The 26,372-nt window shown below is 46.0% G+C and overlaps 2 protein-coding genes across 6 annotated transcripts in view; one reads left to right on the top strand and one right to left on the bottom strand.

The window, feature by feature from the left end:
- LOC139155782 (ubiquinone biosynthesis protein COQ9, mitochondrial-like) overlaps nucleotides 1–2,942 on the bottom strand; it is a 34,071-nt gene extending 31,129 nt beyond the window's left edge. Inside the window, exon 1 of the mRNA XM_070731050.1 lies at nucleotides 2,743–2,942. Within this exon, the coding sequence (XP_070587151.1) occupies nucleotides 2,743–2,806 (64 nt within the window). The 5' untranslated portion in view covers nucleotides 2,807–2,942. The remainder of the gene's footprint in view (nucleotides 1–2,742) is intronic.
- Nucleotides 2,895–26,271, top strand: LOC139155783 (anamorsin-like). 5 transcript variants are annotated; one of them, XM_070731054.1, is made up of 10 exons: nucleotides 3,057–3,126; nucleotides 8,009–8,219; nucleotides 8,672–8,847; nucleotides 10,487–10,639; nucleotides 14,625–14,701; nucleotides 15,005–15,170; nucleotides 16,018–16,091; nucleotides 16,479–16,594; nucleotides 19,123–19,192; nucleotides 25,668–26,271. In XM_070731054.1, the coding sequence occupies exons 3-10, from the start codon at nucleotides 8,691–8,693 to the stop codon at nucleotides 25,776–25,778; spliced, it is 924 nt and encodes a 307-aa protein (XP_070587155.1). In that variant the 5' UTR covers nucleotides 3,057–3,126; nucleotides 8,009–8,219; nucleotides 8,672–8,690; the 3' UTR covers nucleotides 25,779–26,271. The 5 variants fall into 5 exon arrangements, with proteins under 5 accessions (XP_070587152.1, XP_070587156.1, XP_070587155.1 ...); XM_070731051.1 differs by lacking the exon at nucleotides 8,009–8,219 and having other exon boundaries at nucleotides 2,895–3,126; XM_070731055.1 differs by lacking the exons at nucleotides 8,009–8,219; nucleotides 25,668–26,271 and adding an exon at nucleotides 24,129–24,373 and having other exon boundaries at nucleotides 3,019–3,126.
- The last annotated feature ends 101 nt before the right edge of the window (nucleotides 26,272–26,372 follow it).

Genomic DNA, 26,372 nt, shown 5'->3' with positions numbered 1-26,372 from the left:
TGAAGAAAAACAGGCCCGTGTGTACATTCGTTTTTTGGGCATCTTCTGGGCTAAAAATGGCCTGAAAATGGCCTGAAAAACAACCTGGGTTTTGGCAGTTTTCAGGCCGTTTTCTGGCGCTCCGACACTTGCGAAGACCAGCTGGCCGTGCATGCCGGAAACTAGAAGAGTAGCTGGTGATGGCATGAGTGCCCCCAGAGAGGGCTCTGCGTGTATGTCTGGCATGCATGTCATAGGTTTGCCATCATGGTTATATACTATTTCAAGGAGGTGGGCCTTTGCACAATGTATCCGAAAAATTTGAGCCTGGTCATTCATGCCTCAAGGGAGAATTCTAGGTCAACACTTGTTCAATTATCCATTTGTTTGATTTCTTGGCTGCTCATGGAATTCTCAGGAATCATCGAAGCTCAGCAGTATCAATACTCTTCCTTTCCTCCTCCTTTTAAGTCCAACTTACTTTATAATGTTACCAGGCATGCATTTCTAAGTATTTTTAAGTATTAGATTTGTACTGTACATTGTTCTTTATTATTGTTGTGAGCCGCCCCGAGTCTGCGGAGAGGGGCGGCATACAAATCTAATAAATAATAATAATAATAATAATAATAATAATTTCTGATCTCAAGCATCCTGGCACCTGGATGTCTTTTCCAAGACATACAGTGGTACCTCTACTTACGAACTTGATTCGTTCCGTGACCAGGTTCTTAAGCAGAAAACGTTTTAAGTAGAAGCAATTTTCCCCCTAGGAATCAATGCAAAAGCAAATAATGCGCATAAACCCATTGGGAAAGAAATACAAGCTCGGAATTTGGTTGGGAGGAAGAGGAAGAAGAGGAGGAGGACAGTCGCTGTCAAAGGAAGAAAGTGAAATGAGGGGAATGAAAAAAATCCAAAACTTTAAGGCTAAAAAAAAAAAAGAGGGACTCTGAGGCGGCGATGAGCACGTGCCTCCAATACACCCAGCGCGAGGCTGCCTCCCATACACTGCACCAGAGAGAGAAACCCAGGCGGGCGAGAGGGGGGAACCTCCCGCTCCTTTGACCAAAAGCCGACTGCTGCTGCTGCTACCTGCTTCCTTTCCATGCTGAAGGGCTCCCCTCTTCTCTCACTCGCTCGCTCGCTTTGTAGCTGGAGCCTTTCCTTCACTGTGGTTACTCCTCAGTTTGGCTGAAGCCAAGTTGATTTGGCCGGGGCAAAGCATCCCCTTTTGCCTTTCTGTGCCCAGATGCTCTAGGAGGCAACCTCGCACCGGGTGTGTGGGAGACAGCACAAGGGAGTCACCACAGCAAAGTGGTTTATTCCCTCTCCAAGAATCCAGAGAAAGGAAAACGCTCTGTTCGCTCTGGACTGCCAAAGCCTTCTTAAGCGCCATCAAAAGGCTCCTCTGGCAGCCCAGAAAAGCCCAAGATGGTCGGGATTAAAGGGGGAATGGCAGGAAACTGGCCGGGCCTTTGTGCCGCTCTCAAATTTCCTGGAAAATTTTTCCAGGCTCAGGTTAAGTAGAAATTGGTTCTTAAGAAGAGGCAAAAAAATCTTGAACACCTAGTTCTTAAGTAGAGGTACCATTGTACTTGGCTGCTCTACCAAATGCTGGTGGTTGTTGTTTCCTTTCATTCAATCAATCAATCATATCTGGTTCTTAACTGTCTAAACAAGTCCCTACAGGTTTCTTGGCAAGTTTTCAGAAGCAGTTGGCCAGAAATTGGGAACCTGTGAATTCTAGTCTTGCCTTAAACACAAAGCCAGCTGGGGACCTTTGACCAGTCACTCCCTCTCAACTCTAGGAAGCAAACAATGGCAAGACACTTCTGAAAACCTTGCCAAGAAAAGGGCAGTCAAAAATGAACCTGGAAGCAAAAGAGCCAGAGACCTTCTGAAGCTAAGGGGATAATGAGGATTGTCTTCAGGGGTGGGTTGTTTTTTCCCCCCAGTCTGTGATATTATTTATGACCATGTTATTTTATTGAATGGTTATACTCATTAGTTTTAACATCTTGCCATTCTGAAAATCTGTAAGCTTCTTATGAGATGAGGCGGCCAAAGCCTAATAGGCTCAATGGATGAATGAATGAATGAATGAATGAATGGATGGATGGAATAAGAAAGCATTGGGCACAGGCTGCCATTTTGCAACCTCCAAAATTCAGGAGGGGGAAAAATTGCAAGAAAATCGGGCCATCCAAGCCCAGACTTTGCATTCAGACAGAGATTGGGCAATAAAAAAAAGCAGGATGGGAGAAGATCAGGAAACAATCAGAGCTCGATTCCCAAACCCATAATCTCTAACAAGGTGGCTGGCTGGGACTTATGGGTATTGCAGTCCAGACTGTCACAGAGGGAGCGGGGCTCGAGAGCGCCTCGGTTGCCCCTGAGTTGTAAGTGGGGGACCGGCAGTCCAACCTACCGCGCAGGCGCAGTGGGCATGCACCGGGCGGAGGGAAACTATGTGGCTTATGGGCCCCGGAGTCGCCTCGGCCGTGGACAATAGGGTGTGTGGTTCCACTTCGCCCAGCCCCGGATTCCTTCAAATGGGCGTCCTCCTAGGTGGGTGTATGCAAATAAGCCGGGCTTGAAGGGCCTCCCTCGCCCTTCACCTCACCTTCCTTCCCTTCATCCTGCCTGTGAATGGCAGGGCGCCCAGTCCTGCATATCCCGCAGCGGGAGAAGCCGAGGCCATCCTTCCCCTTCCCACACCGCCGGCCCGAGCCACGCTCTCCCACCCCCCCAGCACCTCACCCGCCGGGCAGCGCAGCAGCCCCCGGGCCGACAGCCTCAGCCCCGCCGCCGCGGCCGCCGCCATCTTTGAGTCGGGCGAGGAGCGGGGCACGCCAAGGAGGCGGGGCGAACCGCCGCCGGCGCTTATCTATTCAGCGGGGCGGGGCCCTCACACGCAGGGAGGGAAGGAGGTGCTTTCTCCCCGCGTGCGTCCTCCACCCAATCACCGATTCCGCTCTCTCTTTTTGAACTCTAGAACCTGCTGGTGTTGTAAGCGCCATCTTTGAAACGGGTCAAGGGGGCGGGAGCAATTTTTTCCCACCAGCGCCATCTTTGACATGGGCAGGCGCAACTGAGGAGAAAAGCAGGGACGGCGGCCGGGCCGAGAAGCACGAGGGGCGACTGGTAGGTAGCCGGGGTGTTGCGCCGTGGGAGCTCCAAGGACTATCCGAGACCCCCCCCGCACAACAACTCCGAGAGGTGGGCCGGGCAAAGCGACGGTTAGGACGACCGTGCCGGCCCCGCTCGGCCTTGTTTACCTCAGGGTTTCTAACTTGTTCTTAATCATTGCTCTCTGTCTTGGGGGAGAGGGATGAGGTCTATCCCTGGGGCGGGGGCTTGAAGCTCACCACGAAAGCGCCAGTTTTGATCTTTGGAAACATTAACGTCAAAAAAGAAGAAGCGGGGAAACCCCTATTTTTCAGGCTTCCCCCAAATCTCATGAGAAAAGTGAGTTTATTTTAAAGTTTAGAAGATAAATAATATCTGGTAAATAATTTTGATTGTAACAGACTCGTGGGGCTCCTCGGAACTCAGCTTGAAGAAATACTAGCCTAGGTTATCCTGGCTGGATGAGCTTGTTGAGCAAATTTAAAGATGTCATTTAAAGATGGCTCAGGCGGGACTTGAACTCACGGGGTCTCCCGTTTTGTAGACTGGTGCCTTTATCACCAGACGGGGTTCCAGCTTGGGTGGCTTTTAAACTTGTGAATTTCAATTCCCAGAATCCCCAGGTCTGGGGAATTATTGGAGTTGAAATCCGTAGATCTGCTTTGAGGAATTCTGGGAGTTGAAGTCCACAAGTCTTAAAAATCACTGGAGACTCCTGCACCAGACCAGACTCACTGTTTCCCTTTTTATTGATTGATTTGATTGATTTGATTTTTATGCTGCCCTTCTCCTTGGACTCAGGGTGACTTACAACATGTTAGCAATAGCACTTTTTAACAGCCATCCTATTGCCCCCACAATCTGGGTCCTCATTTTGCCCACCTCGGAAGGACAGAAGGCTGAGTCAACCTTGAGCTGGTGATGAGATTTGAACTGCTGACCTACAGATCTACAGTCAGCTTCAGTGGCCTGCAGTACAGCACTCTACCTGCTGCGCCACCCCGACTCTTTTCTATATTTTATGTATGTTCCTGGAACTAGACTTGGCTGAAGGAAAAGGAGGGGACAAGGAGTTGTGCGGAGGGTTTAGTGTTCTGTTTCTCTGTTGATTTTGTATAAGGCAGCCCCTACCCCTTAGTTGGTGCCCATGGGTACCATACATCAACTATGACACCTTGCCTGCTGCTGTCTAGAAGGAAAATTCAAAATAATGACTTTTAGTGCTGTTGCGGGTCAAATGTAATAGAATCCTTAAGTCATGTTTTATTATAATGCTTCTGTTGTAGAGTTAACAACTATAATAAAACATGTATTGCACTGCTGTTAGTTGATTTCCCAGAATGCACACATTGTTTTTATATTGAACTGCTGTTAGCTGGTCACTATGATTCTGCATCCTTGGCAGTGTCCAAATTTTGCTCTCAAGGTCAGAGTCAAATTCTGACCCAGCAACATAAATACTTGTACTTTACTTCTACTTGTACAATACTTATACTTGAATAAGTATTGCAGGGCCTTTTCTTTCTATCTGGCTTTTGTGCTGTGCTCTGTAAAGCTTATCTTCCTTTATAATGTAATATTTGGGCTATGATTGTACATTGAATAAACAAACATACTTATCAAACCACCCCCTTATGCAGGGGTCCCCAAACTTTTTACACAGGGGGCCAGTTCACTGTCCCTCGGACTGTTGGAGGGCCGGACTATTAAAAAAACGTGTGAACAAATCCCTATGCACACTGCACATACATTATTTAAAGTAAAAAACAAAATGGGAACAAATACAATATTTAATATTTATTCTTCCTCTCTCTCTCTCTCTCTCTCTCTCTCTCTCTCTCTCCCTTTCTCTCTGTCCTCTCTCTCTTTCTCTCTCTTCTCTCTTTCTCTCACTCACTCTCTTTGTATCTCTCCCTCTTTCTCTCTCCCTCTCTCTGTCTCCTCCTTTCTCTCTCTCTCCCTTTATATCTCTCCTCTTCCTTTCTCTCTCCCTCTCTATCTTTCCCTCTTTCTCTCCCCCCTCTCTCTTTCTTTCTCTCTCTTCTCTTTCTCTCACTCACTCTCTTTCTCTCTCCCTCTTTCTCTCTACCTTTCTTTCTCTCTCTCCCTTTCTCTGTCCCTCTTTCTTTCTCTCTGTCCCTCTCTTTCTTTTTCTCTGTCCCTCTCTTTTTCTCTGTCCCTCTTTCTTTCTCTCTGTCCCTCTTTCTTTCTCTCTGTCCCTCTCTTTCTTACTCTCTGTCCCTCTTTCTTTCTCTCTGTCCCTCTCTTTCTTTCTTTCTCTCTGTCCCTCTTTCTTTCTCTCTGTCCCTCTCTTTCTTTCTCTCTCTTATCTCTGTGTGTGGGGGAGGCAGCTGCTTGAAAACCCCTGACCTCCATCGCCTCCCCCCCACGGCACAAGGCGAGCGCACCTCGCCGCTGACACAGGCGGCGAGGACTGCCCTGTCCCCCCTGCGCAAAACTACGCAGCCCCAGATCGCTCGCTTCTCCAGCCAGCAAAGCCGACTGCCCGGCTTTGCTGGATGATGCAGGAAAGGAAAGCATCACATTTAAAAAGCACGCCACTTTCTGGGACTCCGGCGCCGTGGTGGCCTTCAAGCGCGGCCCTTCGCGGCGCCCCACCACCCGTTCCTGCAGGAAGAGATCGGGCACTTTACTTGCGTGGACCGGCAAGCCTGGATGAGCGGTCCCGCATGGCCCCAGGCCCCCAGCGCCGGACTCCGCCGCTGATATCTGCCCCCGTTCGGCTCTGCAGCTGAGAGGCGCGTCCACTCCTTCGCCCTCCCCGGCACCCAGCGTCCGGCCCCACGCCGCCTCCACCTCCCGGTAAAGTGCCCGATCTCTTCCTGCAGGAAGGGGTGGTGGGGCGCCGCGAAGGGCCGCGCTTGAAGGCCACCACGGCGCCGGAGTCCCAGAAAGTGGCGTGCTTTTTAAATGTGATGCTTTCCTGCATCGGGCAGTCGGCTTTGCTGGCTGGAGAAGCGAGCGATCTGGGGCTGCGTAGTTTTGCGCAGGGGGGACAGGGGGACAGGTCAGTCCCCGCCGCCTGTGTCAGCGGCGAGGTGTGCTCGCCTTGTGCCGTGGGGGGGAGGCGATGGACGTCAGGGGTTTTCAAGCAGCCGCCTCCCCCCACCCTCCCACAAACTTAGCCATGGTGCACTTAGCTGTGACTTTCAGTGGACAGTTTTTCAATTGCCAATCGCCTTTTCATGAATTTCGCGTCCACTCACCACGGAGGAGGAGGGGAGGAGGAATTGGAGAGGCAAGGGGGCGGGGAGGAAAGCGGGCCTGCAATTGGCCAATTTCTTTCTCGTCTTTAGGGAGAGGAACTGTTGCTGCTCTGCCATAGGGCAGCAACAGTTTCTCTCCCTAAAGGCGACAAAGGAAGGGGCCAATTGCAGGCCCGCTTTCCTCCCCGCCCCCTTGCCTCTCCACCTTCTCCTCGCTGAGCAGCCGACCGCGGTGAGTTGACAGGAGATTCGGGAGCTTATTTTATCGACCAGTAAAATCTCGTGAGCTGCCGCGGGCCGGTTAAAAGACCTCGTTGGGCCGCATCCGGCCCGTGGGCCATAGTTTGGGGACCGCTGCCCTTATGGAATGCACAAGAAATATTAAAGACACCTAAAACTATTTCACACTGGCACTTATTCTGCTCATAATGGCAAAAATGCCATTTGGGGGGCACTGAAAAAGAATTGAGCATATATCCTTGTTCTCATCTTGCAATTTCTGTTAACACTGGTACAGCTCTATCCTCTTAAACCTCAGTTTGCATATAAAACAGGCTCTCTGTGTTAAACAGCCCAGCTTTATAGGGATATTTAAGGATACTTATTGTGGCTGACAGTAGCTGGAGGCAGAAAAGGAAGAAAGGATTTTGAAATAGATTTTAGTTTAAAAGATTAGGGAATGAAAATTTAAGTACTGTACTTTAAGTACACATTTTTCAGTATGAGTACTCAAGCAAAATACAGGTAATCCTCAACTAACAACTGTCATTTAGCCTGGGTTTATGGTCATAAGTGGTGATGAGCATTAAGTGGGTCACCTTTTGACCAGGTCCATTGTTTGACCCTTTTTGGGAAAATTGTTAAGCAAATGCTTTGGTCACATTGGATTGGTCATTGGGATCAGAGCTTTACTCTTCCTATAAGCAATAAACCTCTGATCCCGAGGACTGACCTAGATTAGATCTTGCAAACCCATTTTCTTTATTTATATTTCATATTTCTTAATTGCTTGTCTCCCGTGGATTTTCTCATTTCCTTCTTACCCTTTTTCCCAATGGGCTTTTTTTTTTTTGGCCAGAAAGGTGAGAAACTAGCAAAACTTACTAAAAATTGTGATCATGTGACTGCAGGGCACTGCACACGGCAGAGATGGGCTGCTGCCAGAATGGCTAATTGTGCACAGTTGCGTGACTCTGGAGTGCAAGTGCGGGTTCGAGCACAATTTTGCTTCCCCCAGGGCCGCATGTGTGGAAGCAAAAAACCTTGGCGAAACGCTCCCGCATGGACATCCCTATGCGAGATTTTGCTACCTGCACAGGTATGGGAAGCAAAATTGCGCTCAATCCCGCACTCGCTCTCCAGAGCCTTGGAGCTGCACACAATTATTCGTTCCAGCAGCAGCCCATCTCTGGCACACGGCTGTAAAGGTGAGCCAAATGCCAAGTTCCCAAAATGACCAGGGGTGTGTGCGGCTTTTGGAACTTGGAAATAAGATGAAGTCATAAGCAGTTCTGTAGAGGTCCATTGGTGTCTTCAACCAATATTTCCCCCTCTGTTTTCTAGTTCTCTCTATAATTGGAAAGTTTGCAGTTCTTCAACATAATGCCATTTGTTTGTTTGTTTTTTTGTTTGTTTGATTGATTGATTTTTTATGCCGCCCTTCTCCTTAGACTCAGGGCGGCTTACAACATGTCAGCAATAGCACTTTTTAACAGCATATTGCCCCCACAATCTGGGTCCTCATTTTACCCATCTCGGAGGGATGGAAGTCTGAGTCAACTTTGAGCCAGTGATGAGATTTGAATCGCTAACCTGCCGATCTAGCAGTCAGCTTTAGTGGCCTGCAGTACTGCACTCTACCCACCTCGCCACCTTTTAAATGTAAGCTTGTTTGCTCAGAGAGTGCCTCAAATACAGTGTTACCTCTACTTACGAACTTAATTCATTTCATGACCAGGTTCTTAAGTAGAAAAGTTTGTAAAAAGAAGCAATTTTTTCCCATAGGAATCAATGTAAAAGCAAATGATGTGTGTGATTGGGGAAACCACAGGGAGGGTGGAGGCCCTGTTTCCTCCCAGGAGATTCCTAGAGAGGCCCCACAAAGGCTTCTCCCTGCCTTTTCCAGTTGCAGTTTCAGAGGCTTGGGTTTGTAAGTAGAAAATGGTTGTTGAGAAGAGGCAAAAAAAACCTTGAACACCCAATTCTTATCTAGAAAAGTTTGTAAGTAGAGGTGTTCTTAGGTAGAGGTACCACTGTATATTGTGTTAATTGGAACCTATATTTGCTACATTTTATGTCTTTTATTTTAGGAAACAATGTCTGCTTTCTTTCAGATCTTAAACTAGTCTGAGCATGGCAGAGTATGGGATCTCTCTCGGGGAACAAGTGGCTGTGGTTTGCGATAGTTACGCCTCTCCGTTGGCACTTCAGAAATTTGTCCAGGATGTTCAAGCAGTTATTGGAGCTGAAAATCAGGTTTCTGTAGAAAACGTCAATCAGCTGCTTTACTGTGAGTGTTAGAAGTACTCATTATCATAATAAATATATTAATATGTTAAAGGTAACGTGCCATTTATAAAGGATAATTCTTCATTATTGTTAATACATTAAAAAACTAATGCTAAACATTATGCTCTGTGCAGGATGGTGCTTGATTAACTATAATGACCGCTTGAAGTTAAGATGCCCCTAATGAGGAGACATACAACAGGTTTTGGAACTTGTGACTGCCAAAATATCCCTGCTGTCACGTAATTGAGATTTGGGCACTTGGCAACCAGCACACATTCATGATTGCCACCGCATCCTATGCAGTTTGCAGGTGGCTTCCAACAAGCAAAGTCTGGAGAAGCCACAGTCAAACTGCAAGTTGCAGTTACATGATGTCTCACTTAATGGCTATGGTGACTTGCTAAACAATAGTAAAAATAATGTAAGTTGGCACAGTCACATAGTGTTTCATTTATAACTATGTTCCTTAGTAACACAATTAAGTGTGGACTACCTATAGTTATAGGTAAAAACTGTTCAGACACTGTTGAGATTACTGCTTTAGTCCAGGACAGCAAAGAGAAACCCTAAATGAGTATCGGAGGGGTACTTTTTCTAATTCAACAATAATTTAAATAGTCTATCCAGAATACATCCCCCCTAATGGCGCATGGCCAAAATAAGTTTACTGATAAGAGAGATACTCCAGTTCATCTCCTGTCTGCTGCATCTTACCACATGGCAATATTCACGTCAAAGTTAATGATGATAATTAACTTTCCAAATAAAAGAAAATAAATTCCTTTTCCATCTGAACAGATAGATCCAAAGAAGTGTTAGACAGCTATCCACACAGTAGAAAGGAAATGTATAAATGCAGATAGATACTGAAAGTTACCAAAAAAATAACATGAACTTTAAAAAAAATCTCATAAAATGTACTCTGAAGCTCATTATGATAACATCTATATAAAACCTAAAGCCTAATCTGTGGAGTGGAGGAGAAAAGACAATGGCCCATTTTGGAGTTGAGGAGAGGAGGGCACAAAACTCTTGCAGAACTTTACATCACAGATCTAGAGGAACCTCATAGAACATGATTTATATAAGGATCAAGGAACTGAATATGGTTTGTAACCATGTAAAAATAAGCTTAGTAAAGGAATCAAACTTTGCATCCAATTGATGGGTTAAAGGTTCACCTGATGATGGAGGCTCAATTGTCTCATCGAGAAAGTCCAGAATCAAGGTAGGCAGAGCACATTCTCAGAAAGCAAAATATACCTCACAACTTTCACAACAATATTTGGCACCAAATAAGGCAACCTTCTTTGTGGAACTCAGGATCCTTGGTTGGGAGAGGACACAAAGGGAATCTGGATATTTCGTCTATTTCGTCAAGTTGGAAATCATCTCCACAAATGTTACCCAGCATGGTCACTTGGAAGCAGTTTTACCCAGTCATTCTAACTCCACAAATAGTTATTCATTGCATGGAAGTCATCAGTGACTAAAGCAGCGTTTTTTGAACTTGACAACCTTAAGCTGTGTAAACTTTCATTCCCAGAATTCCATAGCTAGCATGTTGAGTGTGGGCATATATTTAAATGGATAAGAATCATTGGTATATGTATGTGCTTCTCATTTTATGTTCTCAGCGTCCCACAAAGAGTCCAGCTTTGATGTGGTCCTTTCAGGGCTGGTTCCTGGCAGCCTAACGCAGCACAGCGCAGAGCTTCTTGCTGAAATAGCTCGGATTGTCAAGCCTGGAGGTCGTGTCCTTTTGAAAGAAGCGGTGACCACTGAAACAAGTAAGTCTTTAATCTTTTGCTTATCTCCAGCCATTAATTGAAGCTCTGTCACCTAAGCCATCCTCACTTTTCCACTCATGGAGAATAAAAGACCAGTACAGACTTGATTGATTTAAATACACTTGTCCAGATAGTCTTGGACTTACCACAGTTCATTTAGTGACCGTTTCAGTACAACAGCACCAAAAAAGGGGCTTGTGACTGTTGTTCACACTTACAACTACTGCAGCCTCTCCATAGTCACGTGATCAAAATTCAGCCATTTGGCAACTGACTCTTATTTAGAACAGTTGCAGTGTCCAGGAGCCATGCAATCACTTTTTGTGATCTTCCGACAAGTAAAGTGGTGGCTTAGTGGTTAGGAGGCAGCACTGCAGGCTAATTCTGCTGACTTGATGCTGAATAGCTCAAGGCTGAATAGCTCAAGGTTGACTCAGACATCCGTCCTTCTGAGGTCAGCAAAATAAGGACCCAGATTGTTAGGGCAATAGGCCAACTCTGTAACTTAGAGAGGGCCGTAATGCATGGTGAAGTATATACGTCTTAAGCGCTATTGTTAAAGTCAATGAGGAAGTCAGTTTACAACTTAACAGCTGTGTCACTAATTTAACAACTGCAGAGATTCACTTAACAGTTGTGGCTGGAACAGTAGTAAAATGGAACAAATTTCACTTAACAAATGTCTCACTTGAACAACAAAACTTTGGGGCTGTAAAGTTTGTGATCGTAAAACATGGTGTGGGGGAAATTCTTTCGGAGGGAAGATACATACTCCAAAATGTCATTTCTTTTTGCATTTGGTCTAACTTTTAATGGTTACATATATATTGCACATCCATGGAGTTTTCTTAACAGTAGCCTACAAATGGACTGCAACTGTCTCTCCCAAGAGGTGTTTTTGGCTTTCCAGTTCAGCATCAGTAACCTTGAGATTTACTGGAAAGCCACCCTTCTAAGGAACAGCCTGGTGTGACTCTGCTTAGTTTCCTGGCCAGACAGAATTAATCTGATGCTGTCACTGGCTGAGACCATGTGTAGCCCAGGTTGCACCTGTTTGAAGAGAGGCTAATGTTTAATTTTACCCAGTCGTAACTCCCCATTATGGGCAGGGAGAAACAGCTTTTAAAATAGGACATCATATTGCGATTCTTCTTGTCCTTTTAGCCGCCTTGTCATCATATTCATTTCGGCGCAATCAATAATCTTATTATTTCTTCTTCTTTTGGAATTTCAGCAGCCTTCCATCTTTGTGCACAGGCTAACCTGGCTGCCGTTAAGATATGTATTAATAGGTATTGAGTTTCTTTTTTATATTTTTGAGGTGGGTATACCTAGGGGGGGAAATTCTGGGGTCTTTCCTACTTCATCTTGAATTATTTCTTTTAGCCATTTCTCAGTTAGGTTCCAATAATATTTAGCTTTGGAGCAGGTCCACCACTGGTGATAATAGTGCCTATCTCTTTTTTACATTTCCAACAATTTGGTTGGGAATTCGGATACATTTTAGAAAGTCTGTTGGGTGGCAGATGCCATCTGTGGAACATCTTCATTTGATTTTCTTTAAATATAACAGGCTTTGTTATTTGCCAATTGTATGTCCAAAGATTTTCCCATTTGTCCATATCTATTGAATGCCCAAAGTTCCTGCAACAACTGATCATATTAGCTTTTAACATAATGCTTTCTGTTTTAGATCTTAATATATATTTATAGATTTTTCCAATCATTTTTTTCTTGATTTTTCATGATTATTTTATCAAAGGTGCATTTCCCTCTCTGAAAAAGATAAATCTTTTTATCTGTTATGAATCTTGTTTGGATCTGGGCATATGTCCACCAGTCTATCTCCCTACCCTCATTATTTAATTCTTGTCTGGTTTTTAGGCCCATGTGAGGATCTAAAAGATCTTTAAATCTTAGAAGTGCGGTACTTTGTAATAAATTTGGGTGTCTTATTGCCTCGATTGGAGAGATCCATTCGGGCACAGTTAAGACGTGGTCTTTCTTAATCTCTGTCCATATTTGAAATAGGGAATTTATGATTATATGTCTTTTAAAGTACAGTAGTACCTCATGATACGAACCCCTCGTCTTATGAACTTTTCGAGATACGAACCCGGGGTTTGGAATTTTTTTGCCTCTTCTTACGAACTTTTTTCGCCTTACGAACCCACCGCTGCGAACGCCGAACCCGGGAGAACGCCGAGAAGTGCCCCGGTTGTCTTGGAAGGTGGCAGCCGGTCGGCGGCACTTCTCAGAGGCCACCCGAACTTTTGCCAAACTTTTTGGGTTTGGTGTTTGGGAGAACGCCGAGAAGTGCCCGGCTGTTTCAAAAGGTGACAGCCAGACGGCAGCGCCCAGATTAGTTGAACAAAAGAATACTTATGTAACAGTATATTTTATATCAGATGGTATGAAATGATGTAAATTCTGTAAATAGTAGTAACACACATAGTTCATATTTTTTTCTCTACAGTATTTACCTTTTTCTCTTTCTTAACATGACTTGTAAGATTCTTCGAGACTTCTTAGAAGAATGGAGTGGTTCTGGCTCCTTTTTTTTGTTCTGTGTTTTGTCTGTGTTTTTGTTTTGTCTTGAAAAATAAAATAAAATAAAACAAAATAGGACATCAGCCAGCCGGAGTTAGAACTGGCCCATCATAATGCCTATAGCACTTAGATTTATATACCACTTCACAGCACTTTGCAGCCCTGTCTGAGCTGTTTACAGGGTCAGCCTCTTGCCCTTAACAATCCCATCCTTTGCATTTACTCCTGGTTTCTCTTGTTACTATCTGGCCCCAAAGCTGCACCCTACTGATTTCCCCTCTCCTAAATTCCATCTCCTGATTACCATATCTGGATTGCAGTACTGTGGCTATTTTTATTCCTTTTTTCTGTTTTAATAAAGTGGTTCCTGAACATTTGTCCTGGGAGAGGGGCGGCATATAAATCCAATTAATGATAGATAGATAGATAGATAGATAGATAGATAGATAGATAGATAGATAGATAGATAGATAGATAGATAGATTTGGATTCAAATACAATACAGAGCAAAGCAGTCTCATTTAAACAATGAAAAAAGAAAGACAGCAGATTTTAGATACAATATTATAGCAGCATATTAACCCACATCTGAAAATGGGTCCGTGTGGACTCTATAGTTCTGTTGTACAATTGAAAGTGCTTTCTCTTTTGTCTCTACCAGAAAATAGCAGGTAAGGTAAGGATAAATAACAAACAAATGACAATTTGACACCAGATAAGCTGAGGGGACTAGAGGTGAACTTACTTCAAGCTATTTAGCACTTTAATATTAAAACCTGAATGTTTAGTTGATGTAATGCAGTTGATGTGAAATTTGTGAGGGCTGGAAAGAATCCCTGAAGCTCCTTCATGTTCCCTCTAATTTCCTGACACAACTGTAAGTCTTTTTCCAGTGAACCATGGTGAAGGAAATGAAATACTATTAATTAAAGCCATATCTGAGATAACCCAGATTGTTGGGGGCAACATATGCTGACTCTGTAAACCGCTTAGAGGGCTCTAAGTCTAAAGCACTGTGAGGCATTATTTAAGCCTAAGGGTCCTCCCTCCCTGTTAAAATGCAGTATTGCAGGTTAATTCTGCCCTCTGCCAACAATTTAATTCTCAATGGTTCAAGGCTGATTCTGCCTTCCATCCTTCTGAGTTCAGTAAAATGGTGGACATGTGTTACCACTAATGGGGACAAGGAAGGAGCTTCCAACTAGGTAAAGGACTGATCCGTTCATCCTGAAAGCCCCCTGGTGCTCTTGACACGAACATGAACTTTGGTAGCTCTCTGAAAGTTGTGAAAGTACATAAGAGAAGCCTGATCCTATTGCATTCCTTTATTAACTCAATCTATTTTATCTGGAGTGATTTGGAAAACTTCTCAGATTTCTTTTGGTTTCCTCATAACTTTTATTTATGGATATTTGCTATCTATTGTATTTCTCAGGTAATGATGACAAACTTAAGACAGTAAGCAAACTACAAACAATTGCAACACTCTCTGGTTTGGTTGAGGTAAAAGAGGTAAGAAATTGTTTTAGAAAACTTATAAAGCTATTTGCTAGAAATATATATAAAATATGCAATACAACCTTATAATCTTAGTTCAGATGTCAAAGGAAATTCAAAATACATTTGAGAAATAAAAGATTGGATTTACCTAGCGAATAAACAAAAATGCTTGAGGAAAAATCTTCCTTTAATAGGGGAAAATGTTATTTTGTTTGTAATCAGCCTTCATTGGTAATAATAAGCACTTTGTTCCGGTCTTCCCTGCCTGGATGGATTAATTGGTAAAGCAAGTGGGGTTTTTTCTTTGCTTTCTAGCTGCAGAAGGACGCTTTAACCTCAGAACAAATTCAGGATGCCCAGAAGCATCTGGATCTGCAGTGCGAAGAAATTCTCGTAGTTCAATTAGAAGGCAAAAAACCCAATTTTGAGATTGGATCTTCAACTCAGCTCAAACTTTCTACTGTCAAGAAACCAGTGACTGGTAAGAAAGCTATAAACAGAGGCTTTCGTCTTCTCAGGCCTCACCCCTAGATCAGTGATGGGTAACCTTTTCTGGACCAAGGGCCCAAAGCATGCAAATGCGCATGCCCACGCCCAAACCTCCAAAATGCAATGCGCGTGTGGGCCCCATGTACACACATACGCGTGTGCGGGCCCCTTTCCCCCACGCATGCACACACCCTCTCAGAGGCCTTACAATCAGTTGGCTGGTGGGAGGCTGATTGAGGCGATGGTTCGTGTGCCCACCGAGAGGGAGCTGCTTGCCACTTGTGGCACATGTGCCATAAGTTTGCCATCACAGCTAGGTTCAGTTAAGCACATCAGTAGAAACCATCCTAAGAATGGGTAAATTATGATTTAATGTATACCCCACCATTATTTTGTCCAATTCAAGGCAGTGAATATAATCTTCGTACCTCTTGTTTTCCTCACAACAACTGTGTTGTCAGGTGGGCTGGGTTAAGAGAATGGACTAGCCTAAAGCCATCCAGCCGGTTTAATGCCTAAGGGAAGACTACAACTCCCAGTCTCCCAGTCCAGCACTTTCACCACACCAAACTAGTTCTGAAATGCCTGCTCCTTTGGCTGTTGATTTGGCTATTTCAGTTATAAACCTCATTTGAAACTTTTCAGGGATAAAGAATAATACTGATTGAATTTTTCCATTATTATAATTTTTTGTTTAAATTGATTATTAAAGAATACACTTAGCTCAGGGGTCTTAAAAGTCCCCGGGATTGTTTTATATCATAGGACCAAGAAGAGGTTTTGAGGCTTATCACATCATCTTTACAGTTGTGTTCTCTGGGGTCATTTGGTTGTTTCAGAAAAACCACAAGTGGATCTCACGGCGGCAAAACTCTGGACTCTTTCTGCCAACGACATGGATGATGAAGATGTGGTAGGTGCAGATGGGCCCCTCCAAAGGCTGACAGGCCACCTCACCAAAAGTGATGCGTAACGTTATGTTTTCTGTATTTCACATTTTTCCTGAGCCACCTTCTAAGCCAGGAAAAAGAGGCAAAGTGGGGTTGGGCAGCTCTACCCAAGAGGAATTTTAAAACTATTTTATATGTTAGTATTTTCTCCCCCCAAATCTGGATTTTTATACAGCATCCCTTTTTTGATAATATTATTACTGTTGTTTTTCTTTGAAAAATCTTCAAAGCTGTTCAGCAACTCTATACATTTAGTAACAAACTTCCCCAAATGTAACTGCAGGGATCTTTGCTTCCTGTGGATCAAGGGTTGTTTGGGATTTGTTTTTTCTGGTCCTTATTATCTTCAGGATCTCCTGGATTCAGATGAGCTTCTGGAACCTGAGGACTTGAAAAAGCCAGATCCAGCATCTCTCAGAGCCCCTTCTTGTAAGGAATCTGGAAAGAGGAAAGCCTGTAAGAATTGGTAAGTGTCAAAACAAATCAAGGACGTACTTGTACATGCATACCTGGAAGCACGATAACAAAAATGATGCAGAGAAAATGACATCTAGGAAATAGAGATTATATATTGCAATCCTGTCAACCTTCTAAATCAGTATGTTGTGTTCTCAATTTTGCAATTTTAAGATGTTTGACTTCAAGTCCCAGGATTTCCCAGACAGAAATTGGAGTTGAAGCCCACTTGCCAAGTTTGAGAAACCCTGATTTAAAATTATTATTCTTACGATGGGGTGAACACATTTATTTGGGGTTAAATGAGGAGTTGGAGTTATTTAAATACTAGTTGATCCGTAATCCGTTGGACTATCCTTTCCAAGATGCTTACTTAAAGTAATAACAGAATGACTACAAGTGAACAAAGCAATGAGTTCTGACTTCCTGCCAGTTTCCCCATCAGCTTTGCATCTGGGAACCTTGCTGGAATGTGAGAAATCACATTCATGTAGCCTCAGGGGCGTTGCCACAGCCACAATTTTGACACTATCTGTACTCTTCGACTTACAACAGTTCATTTAGTGACATTTCAAAGTTACAACAGCACTGAAAAAAGTGACTTGTGACCTTTTTTCACATTTATGGCCATTACAACATCACGGTCATCTGATCAAAATCCAGCCTCTTGGCAATTGTCTCGTGATGGTTGCAATGTCCCAGGATCATGTGACCATCCCCTTTTGCAGCCATCTGACAAACAAAAGACAGATTCACTTAACAACTGTGTTACTAACAACTGCAATGGTTCACTTAACAATTGCAGCAAAGGCATAAAATGGGGCAAAACTCGCTTAACGCATGTCTCACTTAGCAATACATATTTTAGGCTTAATTGTGGTCATATGTTGAGAGTTACCTGTACAATTGGTCTGAAGGTCTGGAGATTGGGATCCCATAGAAGTAATGAGTCTTTGATTTTGGATACATGCTTTAAGTTAGCTCAGAGATGGCAAGCTTTTTTTCCCTCGGCTGCCGAAAGAGCATGGGCACGCGCTATCGCACATGCTTGAGTGACCACACCCAATGTTCAATGCCTTGGGAGGATGAAAACAGCTTCCCCCTCCCTTTGGAGGCCAGTAATGGCCTGTTTCCCAACTTCTGGTGGTCTAGTAGTGTTTCACCCTCCCCAGGCTCCAAAGGCTTCCCTAGAGCCAGTTGGGTAAAAAGGCCCTCCCCCCCCCCCGCCCCCGAGGATCTCTGGAAGCCAAAAATGCCCTCCCAAAGCCTCTGTGCGAACCAAAATTCAGATGGCCGACATATACATGCACGTTAGAACTGAGCTAGGGCAATGGCTTGCATGTCAGCAGGTATGGCTCTGCATGCCACCTGTGGCACTCGTACGATAGGTTCGCTATCACTGAGTTAACTACCTTGATTCAAAAATGGTTGCCCTGCAACACTCTGTTTCACACAATTGAATGTTACAAAGAGACAGGAGAGATTTAATATTACAATCTGTGTTTCCCTGGAAATAAAACTACTTTGAAAATAAGTCTTAGCTTGATTTTTACACAAGCGCCCAGTATAAGCCCTAAACCCAAAATAAGCCCTAATTAAGACACTACCCACTCCAGGCTGCACAGGTAAAAATTAAACTAGGGTGGGGATGTGGGGCAGAGCTGCCCTACTACTTACCTTCGTACAGTTGCAGCTAAGCTTTGCATACCCCAACTGCTGCCTTGCCGGCCTATTTCTTCTGAGGCCAGCAAGACTTTCCTGAAGACCTCAGCAGTCGTTATCAGCTGCAGAGACCTTCAGGAAAGCCTTGCCATTCGCAAAAGAAATTCCTGAAGGTCGAAAGGGAGGCCAGGGGCAATGCGCACAAATGAGGTGAGTCAGTGGATAACATCCCCCCAAAATAAGACCTGGTGCCTTTTTTGGTGGCAAAAATATGTAAGACAGGATCTTATTTTCAGGGAAACATGGGTACATTAGCAACATAAATTTGTCAATTCTAGACTTTTTCCCTTTTGAGAACAAGTGAGCAAAAAAGAAGGAAGGACAGACAGACATGCAGTTATTTCCTCTGTCAGAGAGGATTTGCCAAATGCCTCCCAGCAACCAATAAGATCGAACAGGGTTCTCGTTAATTAAGAAATGCAAACTGGCGGGGCCATGAGGGTGGGCCTTCTCTGTTGTCACCCCAGCTCTATGAAACCACCCACCCACCCCCACCCACCCCCGTCTATATTCCTCTACTGGCCTTCCAAAAGACTGCAAAGAACTGGAAGCCATAAAATTGACATCTGTCATGGCCGAATTGTAGTGAATGATATGCATGTGTGTTGCTTGGATGGTTGAGTTATGAGTTTTTTAATAGGGGTTTATAGTTTTAGTTCTTTTTTATTGTATTTGTATCTTTTTATATTGTTGTAAGTTGCCCTGAGTCCTTCAGGATTGGGCAGCATAGAAGTCAAATTAAATAAATAAAGAAAGAAAGAAATCTTCAGTGTCTCTTTAAGCCTATTAAACCTACCGCACCTCTTTCCTCCTCAGCACCTGCGGCCTTGCTGAAGAACTAGAGCAGGAGAAGAGAGGCGCACAGCCAAGATCCGCATGTGGCAATGTAATTTTTTTTTTCTAACAGCAATTGGAATATAATGCCAGCTACATGTCCCACAATAGTAATTTGTAGAATAAGGAATGAACAAACAGGCCATTGCTAATTTTAGTTGTTGCTTTTTTAGTAAGAGATATGGAAGAAAGGCTATTTTAAAGGATGCTATTTATTGTCTCGTAGGAGGAAATGCCTTTCCCGTTAGAATGCTTTCAGTTTAATTTTTGTTTCCAACAGAGATGTTATGTTTGATTCCTACACACGTTTGACTGATGGCATTTCAAGCAATGAGCCAGATTTTGAATCAGCAGCCAACATCCACATTCATCATCTGCATTATGTGACATGCATTTTGGAGCATGATGGACTTTGGATCTTAGTGCCATAACACATATTGTGTTATGGCACTAAGATCCAAAATCCACCATGCAGATCCAGGAGAGCAGTTTCTGGATGATTCTCTTCTCTGTGGGGAGGCATCTGGAGGCATTGAGGCAGCAGCTTTCTGACAGTGTTCCTCTCAGTTCCTTGTCTAGCTGGATTAGTCATTTATCAAATTTAATAGAGGTGAGCTCTGGGTGGCTTACACAGTGTAGTACAGGTTGTCTTCAACTTAGTGGTTATAAAAGACATCTCCAGATCTACATACAACTTAGTTTCAAAGTTCCAACAAGTTCCCTCCCTCATCATGTCATTGGGTGCTTAGGAACTGGCCTATACTTATGGCCATTGCAGCATCCCGTGGACACATGATTGAAATTTACATATATATATACATATATACATATATGTATATGTATATAAGGCCAAAATAGATGGGTATGGCTAACTGATGAGGCCAAAATAAGGCCGAAATAGATCTATCCTAGTCTCCCTTAATTTTCAAATTCAGCAAAAAAACATATGTCACATGTTTTTTTGCTGAATTTGAAAATTAAGGGAGACTAGGATAGATCTATTTCGGCCTTATTTTGGCCTCATCAGCTAGCCATACCCACTGGGACTTGAACCTGCAACCTTTGCCTTGTAAGGCAGAGAATTATCCTCTAGGCCAGAGGTCCCCAACCTTTTTAGCACCAGGGACCGGCTTTAAGATAGACGGGTTTTCTACGGCCCGGTGGGGGGGGGGGGCGGCTTTGGTCATATGGGGGTGGGGTTATGGAGGGGTGGAGCTTAGTGACGCCCTCGCCCGTTCCCTCAGGAGCGATGAGTGGGACGTCTTCTTCTCCTCGCTCGCTCCCCTCATAACCATCCCTCCAGCGTCGAGGGGGCTTCTGAGGCTGAAGGGAAGCGCCGGAATGCCCTTCCCGGGTTTAGATTGCTTGCCGTTGGGGGAAACGGAGGAGGCGGCGGTTCTTTTCTCCTCGCTCCAGAAACTAGGCGATCGCGCCCCACCGCCGCCGCCTCCTCCGTTTCCCCCAACGGCAAGCAATCTAAACGCGGGAAGGGCATTCCGGCTCTTCCCTTCAGCCTCAGAAGCCCCCTCGACGCTGGAGGGATGGCGTAGCTACGAACGGGCATCCCCCCGCGAGCGGGGCTGCTGGTTATGAGGGGAGCGAGCGAGGAGAAGAAGACGGGAAAAGGTCTCCGGGTGGCCCCGCTTGGCTCCGTCTCCCTCCACGCAGGATGGGCTTTGGGTCTCCGACGCCGCGGACCGGCTGGAAAACCCCAACGGCCCGGTCCCGGTCCGCGGACCGGCGGTTGGGGACCTCTGCTCTAGGCCAGTGTTTCCCAACCTTTTTTGAGCCACGGCACATTATTCATATTTTCAAAATCCTGGGGAACACTGAACCGGGGGGGGGGGGGCGCGGGGGGGCTAAAGAAAAGTTTGGACAAAAAAAAATATCTCTTCCTCCATTTCACTCTATTTCTCCCTCCCTCTTTCTCTCCCTTCCCTTCTTTCTCTCTCTCCATCCCTCTTTCTTTCTTCCACTTTTTTGCTCTCTTTCTCTCTCCCTCCTTCCCTCCCTCTGTCTTTCTCTCTCCCTTGCTCTCTCTCTGCCTCTCTTGCTATCTCTCTTTCATTCTCTCTCTTTCTCTCTTTCTCTGTCTCTCTTGCTATGTCTCTTTCTCTCTCTATCTCTTTTTCTCTCTCTCTTTCTCTGTCTCTCTCTCTGTCTCTCTTGCTATCTCTTTCTCTGTCTCTCTTGCTATCTCTTTCTTTCTCTCTCTCTCTCTCTTTTTCTCTCTCTTGCTATGTCTCTCTCTCTCTCTCGGGCGGGGGGGTGGGGGCTAAAGAAAAGTTTGGACAAAAAAAATATCTCTTCCTCCATTTCACTCTATTTCTCCCTCCCTCTTTCCTCCCTCCCTCTTTCCATTGTATCTCTCCCTCCCTCTTTCCTTTCTATCTCTCCCTCCCTCTTTCCTCCCTCCCTCTTTCCTTTCTATCTATTTTCTTTCTCTCTCCCTCTTTCCATTGTATCTCTCCCTCCCTCTTTCCTCCCTCCCTCTTTCCTTTCTATCTCTCCCTCCCTCTTTCCTTTCTATCTCTCCCTCCCTCTTTCCTCCCTCCCTCTTTCCTTTCTATCTCTCCCTCCCTCTTTCCTTTCTATCCTTCTCTCCGTCCCTCAGCGGCGGCAAAGAAGAAGGAAGGAAGGCTGCAGAGGGCACCGAGGACAAGAGCGCTCGCTCGCTCCCTCGCCCTCTGACTTCCCTCCTTCGCTGCTGAAGGGATGAGTGCGGGCACGAGCGCGCGCGCGGGCCCGTTGCAAGAAGTTTTTGTTTGTTTCTTTTTTTCCTTCCCCCGGCTCACAGGAGAGAGAGAGAAAAAGAAAGAGCGCAGCCAGGGAAAGCGGCCTCGAGCCGAGTGCGAACTGCAGGATGCGGCAAAGGACTCCTTGCCAACCAAAAAGGGGGTGGGGGTGGTGAAGGCAAAGCCTGGGAGGCGGGGAAGGGAAGAGCGGGAGACCCCCAGACAGAACGGCTGAGGGGAAGGAAAGACGGAAGGAGGGAGGGATTGAGAAGCGAAGCCAGGGAGGGCTGAGAGAAAAGGGGAGCGGCGCGCGCGAGAGAGGGGGGGGCAGGCATTCCCGAAACGGACGGAGAAAGCCCTCTCTCGCAGCGAAAGCGCTCCCAGCCAGGGGGCTGCGAGAGAGGGCATTCTCCGTCCATTTCGGGAAAGCCTGCCCCGGCACCCGCAGCGCCCCGCCCAGCTGGAGCTTCCCTAGGAGCTCCGGGGCACACCTGGCTGTGTCTCGCAGCACACTAGTGTGCCGCGGCACACCAGTTGGGAAACACTGCTCTAGGCCAGTGTTTCCCAACTGGTGTGCCGCAAGACTTGGTCAGGTGTGCCGCGAAGAAAGCAGCTCAGCTTCTGGTCTCGAAACTTTGCGAAGAGCAAAAAGTTGTGAGAATGGAAGCTGAGCTTCCTTCTTAGCGCCTTCCAAGTTTTCCGGCAACTGCAGCGCCCCACCCGGCTGGAGCTTCACTGACAGCTGCAGCAGGTGAGCTTTGGTGCCTGGTGGGAGGGTAGCGGCAGCGGAAGGGCGGCGCGCAGCGGGAGGGTGATGATGACGGCAGCGGCAGCCGCAGCGGGTAGTAGCTGTGGGGCAGCGGCAGAGTGGTCAGCTGTGAAGCAGAGCTCCAGAACAGAGGGACAGATGGCGGCGGCTGGACATGCTAGAATTGCGTGGCTGGCACTTGCCTGCCGCCGTCGGTGCCTCCGTTCCGAAGCTCCGCCTCACAGCTGACGACCTTGCCGCCGCCCCAAGGCTACTACCCGCTGCGGCTGCTGAGAGAAAGAGAGAGGGAGAGAGGGGGGAGAGAAAGAGATAGCAAGAGAGGGAGAGGGAGAAAGAGAGAGGGAAAGAGGGGGGAGAGAAAGAGAGAGGGGGGAAGAGAAAGAGAGAAAGAGATAGCAAGAGAGGGAGAGGGAGAAAGAGAGAGGGAGAGGGGGAGAGAGAAAGAGAGAGAAAGAGATAGCAAGAGGGACAGAGAAAGAGAGAGGGAGAGAGGGGAGAAAAGAAAGAGAGAAAGAGATAGCAAGAGAGGGAGAGAGAGGAAGAGGGGGAGAGGGGGAGAGAGAAAGAGATAGCAAGAGATGGCAAGAGAGGGAGAGAGGGGGAGAGAAAGAGATAGCAAAAGAGAGGGAGAGAAAGAGAGAGAAAGAGATAGCAGGAGAGTGAGAGAGAGAAAGGGGGAAGGAGGGTGAGGGAAAGACAGAGAGAGGGAAGGAGGGAGAGAGGAGGGCAAAAAAGAGAGGAAGGAAGGGAGAAACAAAGAGATGGAGAGAGGGGGAAAGAAAGAGGAAGGGAGAGAGAGAAAGAGGGAGAGAGAGAGAAATAGAGCGAAAGGGAGGAAGAGAGATATTTTTTTTGTCCAAACTTTTTTTAGCCCTTCAAATATATATATATTTGTTTTTGTAGATTTTCACTGGTATATGTATGTAGATTGTTCTGCGTTCGGGTTTCTTTTTATTTATTACATGGGGAAAAAAAACTCAGAACAATCTACATATAGAGTACAACGTTTGCTTAACCACCTCCACCAAAGTTTTAAAATCTGGCATGGTTGTGTGGTGACCCACTTAAGAATAGGCATTACTGACCATTATAAATCTTGGCTCAATTGTGGTCACAAATCAAGGCATGCCAGTACTAAATTAAAACCATTAAAAATGTTAACAGAATGAAATAAGACAGCCGGGACTAAAAAAAGTTTCCTGAAAACAAGCCTGGCAGTCCTTCCCCTTCCCACAGTTAATCCCAGAGCCTGTCTGAAGGGCTTTCCAGAGTGTCAGTAGAGCGGTGCCAGCTGTATCTCTGGAGGGAGGCAATTCCAGAGGTTGGGGGCTGTGACAGAGAAGATCCCCTTCCTCGCTCCCACAAGACAGCCTCTTAACAGAAGGGATGTGGAGCACACCCATTCAGTCCAACTGTAACGGGATGCTGCTTCATTTATGGATGTGTTTGTTTATTAATTTTTATGCCACCTGTCTCTCCTGCAGGTGATTGGGTGGCATAAAACCAGGACTCCGATGGTTCCTTCTAGGGAATAAGAGCAGCATAAGCAGCCTTTGGGCTCTTCAACGAGTCTGCTTCTGACCCCCCAGAGACATCTGGCCCTTTTTTCCCTCCCTCCTGTCATTAATGCTCCGTGCAAGAAGCCAGGAGGCAGGAAGGGGTTCAAAAGAACAAGTTTATTCCATGTAACCTATAGACCAGAATGGAGGTTCAGGTGAATTGGCACTAGGTAAGAGTCTTCAGACCTCAAGGGTGGCTGGCAATGTTCCCTCTAATTTTTTTTCAGTGTGGGCGGAAAAGTATTGTGTCTGAGCGACAGTCCCATTTGGGACTGGGCGGCATAGAAGTATAAATAAATAAATAGAGAGAGAGAGAGAGAGAGAGAGAGAAATTCCCTTCTTTTTTTATTAAAAGAAATTAATAATAAAACAAAACCAAAATCTATTACTATTATCTTCTCTTTTTCCATCCCTGTCTCCTCCCCCCTTGTGTGTGTGTGTGTGCGTGTGAACTCTTGAACCATTTCCAATTAGAGGTGAGCTATTGGAAATGGTTCAAGAGTTCACACACACACACACACACACACACACGGCTGGGTTTTTTTTTCTCTGTTATTATTTGGGTGCTTTTTACCATATGCTTTAAATCAAGAGTCATTTCTTTCTCTTTCTCCCCCTCTTTCTCTCTCTCTTTTTCTCACTTTCTCTCTCCCTCTATCTCTCTCCCCCTCTTGCTCTCTCTCGTTTTCTTTCTTCCTGTTGCTTTCTTTCTCACTCTTTCTTTCTATCTCTCTTGCTTTTTTTCTCTTCTCTCTCTTCTTAACTCCCCCCTTTCTCTCTCTCTTTCTCACTTACTTTCTCTCTCCCTCTCTCTCTGTCAGCGAGGGGGCTGCGAGAGCGCTTTCTCCGAGCGCTCCGGGAACGCCTGCCCTGCCTTTACTGCAGCCCCCTTGCTGGAAGTCCGGGACAAAAGGGGTCCCAACGAAGGGGCTGCGAGAGGGGAGGGGCGGGCATTCCTGAAGCCCGCGGAGAAAGCCCTCTCTCGCAGCCTCCTGGCTGGCAGCGCTTTCATCCCGCAGCCGCCACCGCCGCGGGAGAAGTTGTGCCCCAAGGCAGGAGGTGGCGGAGGAGGAGAGGGGGCGGATCGGGCGGGTGGGGGGCAGGACCGAGAAGCCAGGGGCGTTTGGCCGGAGGCACCGTGGGGAGGCAGGGGCGGCCATGGCTCCCTTTCCTCCTACTGCCGCACCTCCCCGCCTAGCTCCCCCCCCCCCATGGGCTGGCAGGGGGATGGGGAGCGCGCGCCCATGGAAAAGGGTGCGTGGGGGGGTATTTTGGGGGGGGGGCGCGCACGCGCGCAGCTTACAAGGAACGCTGGTGGCTGGAGTTAGGTCTCTTACGGGGCCTAGAGATTCCAGACTCCACCCTCAGGCTGAGCCTCGTTGTCTCCTACAATTAAGGACAGAAGTCACCCTGAAGGCTGGCTGCTCTTTGCCTTCTACAGATGCCACTTTTGTTCCTCTCTAGTGCTACCTGGGGGATGCCTTCCGCTGCGCCAGCTGCCCTTACCGAGGCATGCCAGCCTTTAAGCCTGGCGAGAAAATCCTCCTGAATGAAAACAACCTTCAGGATTCCTGAAAGAGGAGCAGCAACCCACAGGTTCCTCGGCGGTGCTTCATGGTTTGGACACAACCAGAGTTTCTCTATTAAGGAGGGAGGATGTCTGGACTTGGTGGGGGATCAGCAATAAGCGGACCAATTTCGGGGTATGTTGCAGATGCCTTTTTCAGCTGGGATCGCTCTCAAGACTCCTTGACTTTTTGAAAGGTTTGCATCTAGATTTTGGCTGTTATCACACGTCCTGCAGATAAAAAGACCTTGCTAGTAATCATAGCCTTGAAGCTACTCAGAATTTGAAAGGGCAAATGTGAGAAACCTTCCTATTCACTTTGCCTGCAAAATGTGGCTCTGCCAAACCCCAAAGAGTGGTTGGGTCGGGTGGTATTGGCTTGTATTCAAAAGTGCATCGTATGTCTTCATTCCCAGTTTTGTGTCAATGGGAGGATTCCAAATTAAACTTGTAAAACTGACCTTTTGTTTTATTTTGGTGTATAAAGATCTTGGACTATCACTTTCCTGAGTTTTATGCAGATGTCGTTATTCCAGGTCATCGCTATTGGGGTTTTTTTAAGGAATTTTGAAAACCCAGATTGCTGGAAATACTGTCTCAGA

The sequence above is a fragment of the Erythrolamprus reginae genome, unplaced genomic scaffold (assembly GCF_031021105.1).
Source record: "Erythrolamprus reginae isolate rEryReg1 unplaced genomic scaffold, rEryReg1.hap1 H_57, whole genome shotgun sequence".
NCBI lineage: Eukaryota > Metazoa > Chordata > Lepidosauria > Squamata > Dipsadidae > Erythrolamprus > Erythrolamprus reginae.
The sequence above is the reverse complement of the archived record's forward strand: the minus strand, read 5'-3'. Positions and strand labels throughout refer to the sequence as shown.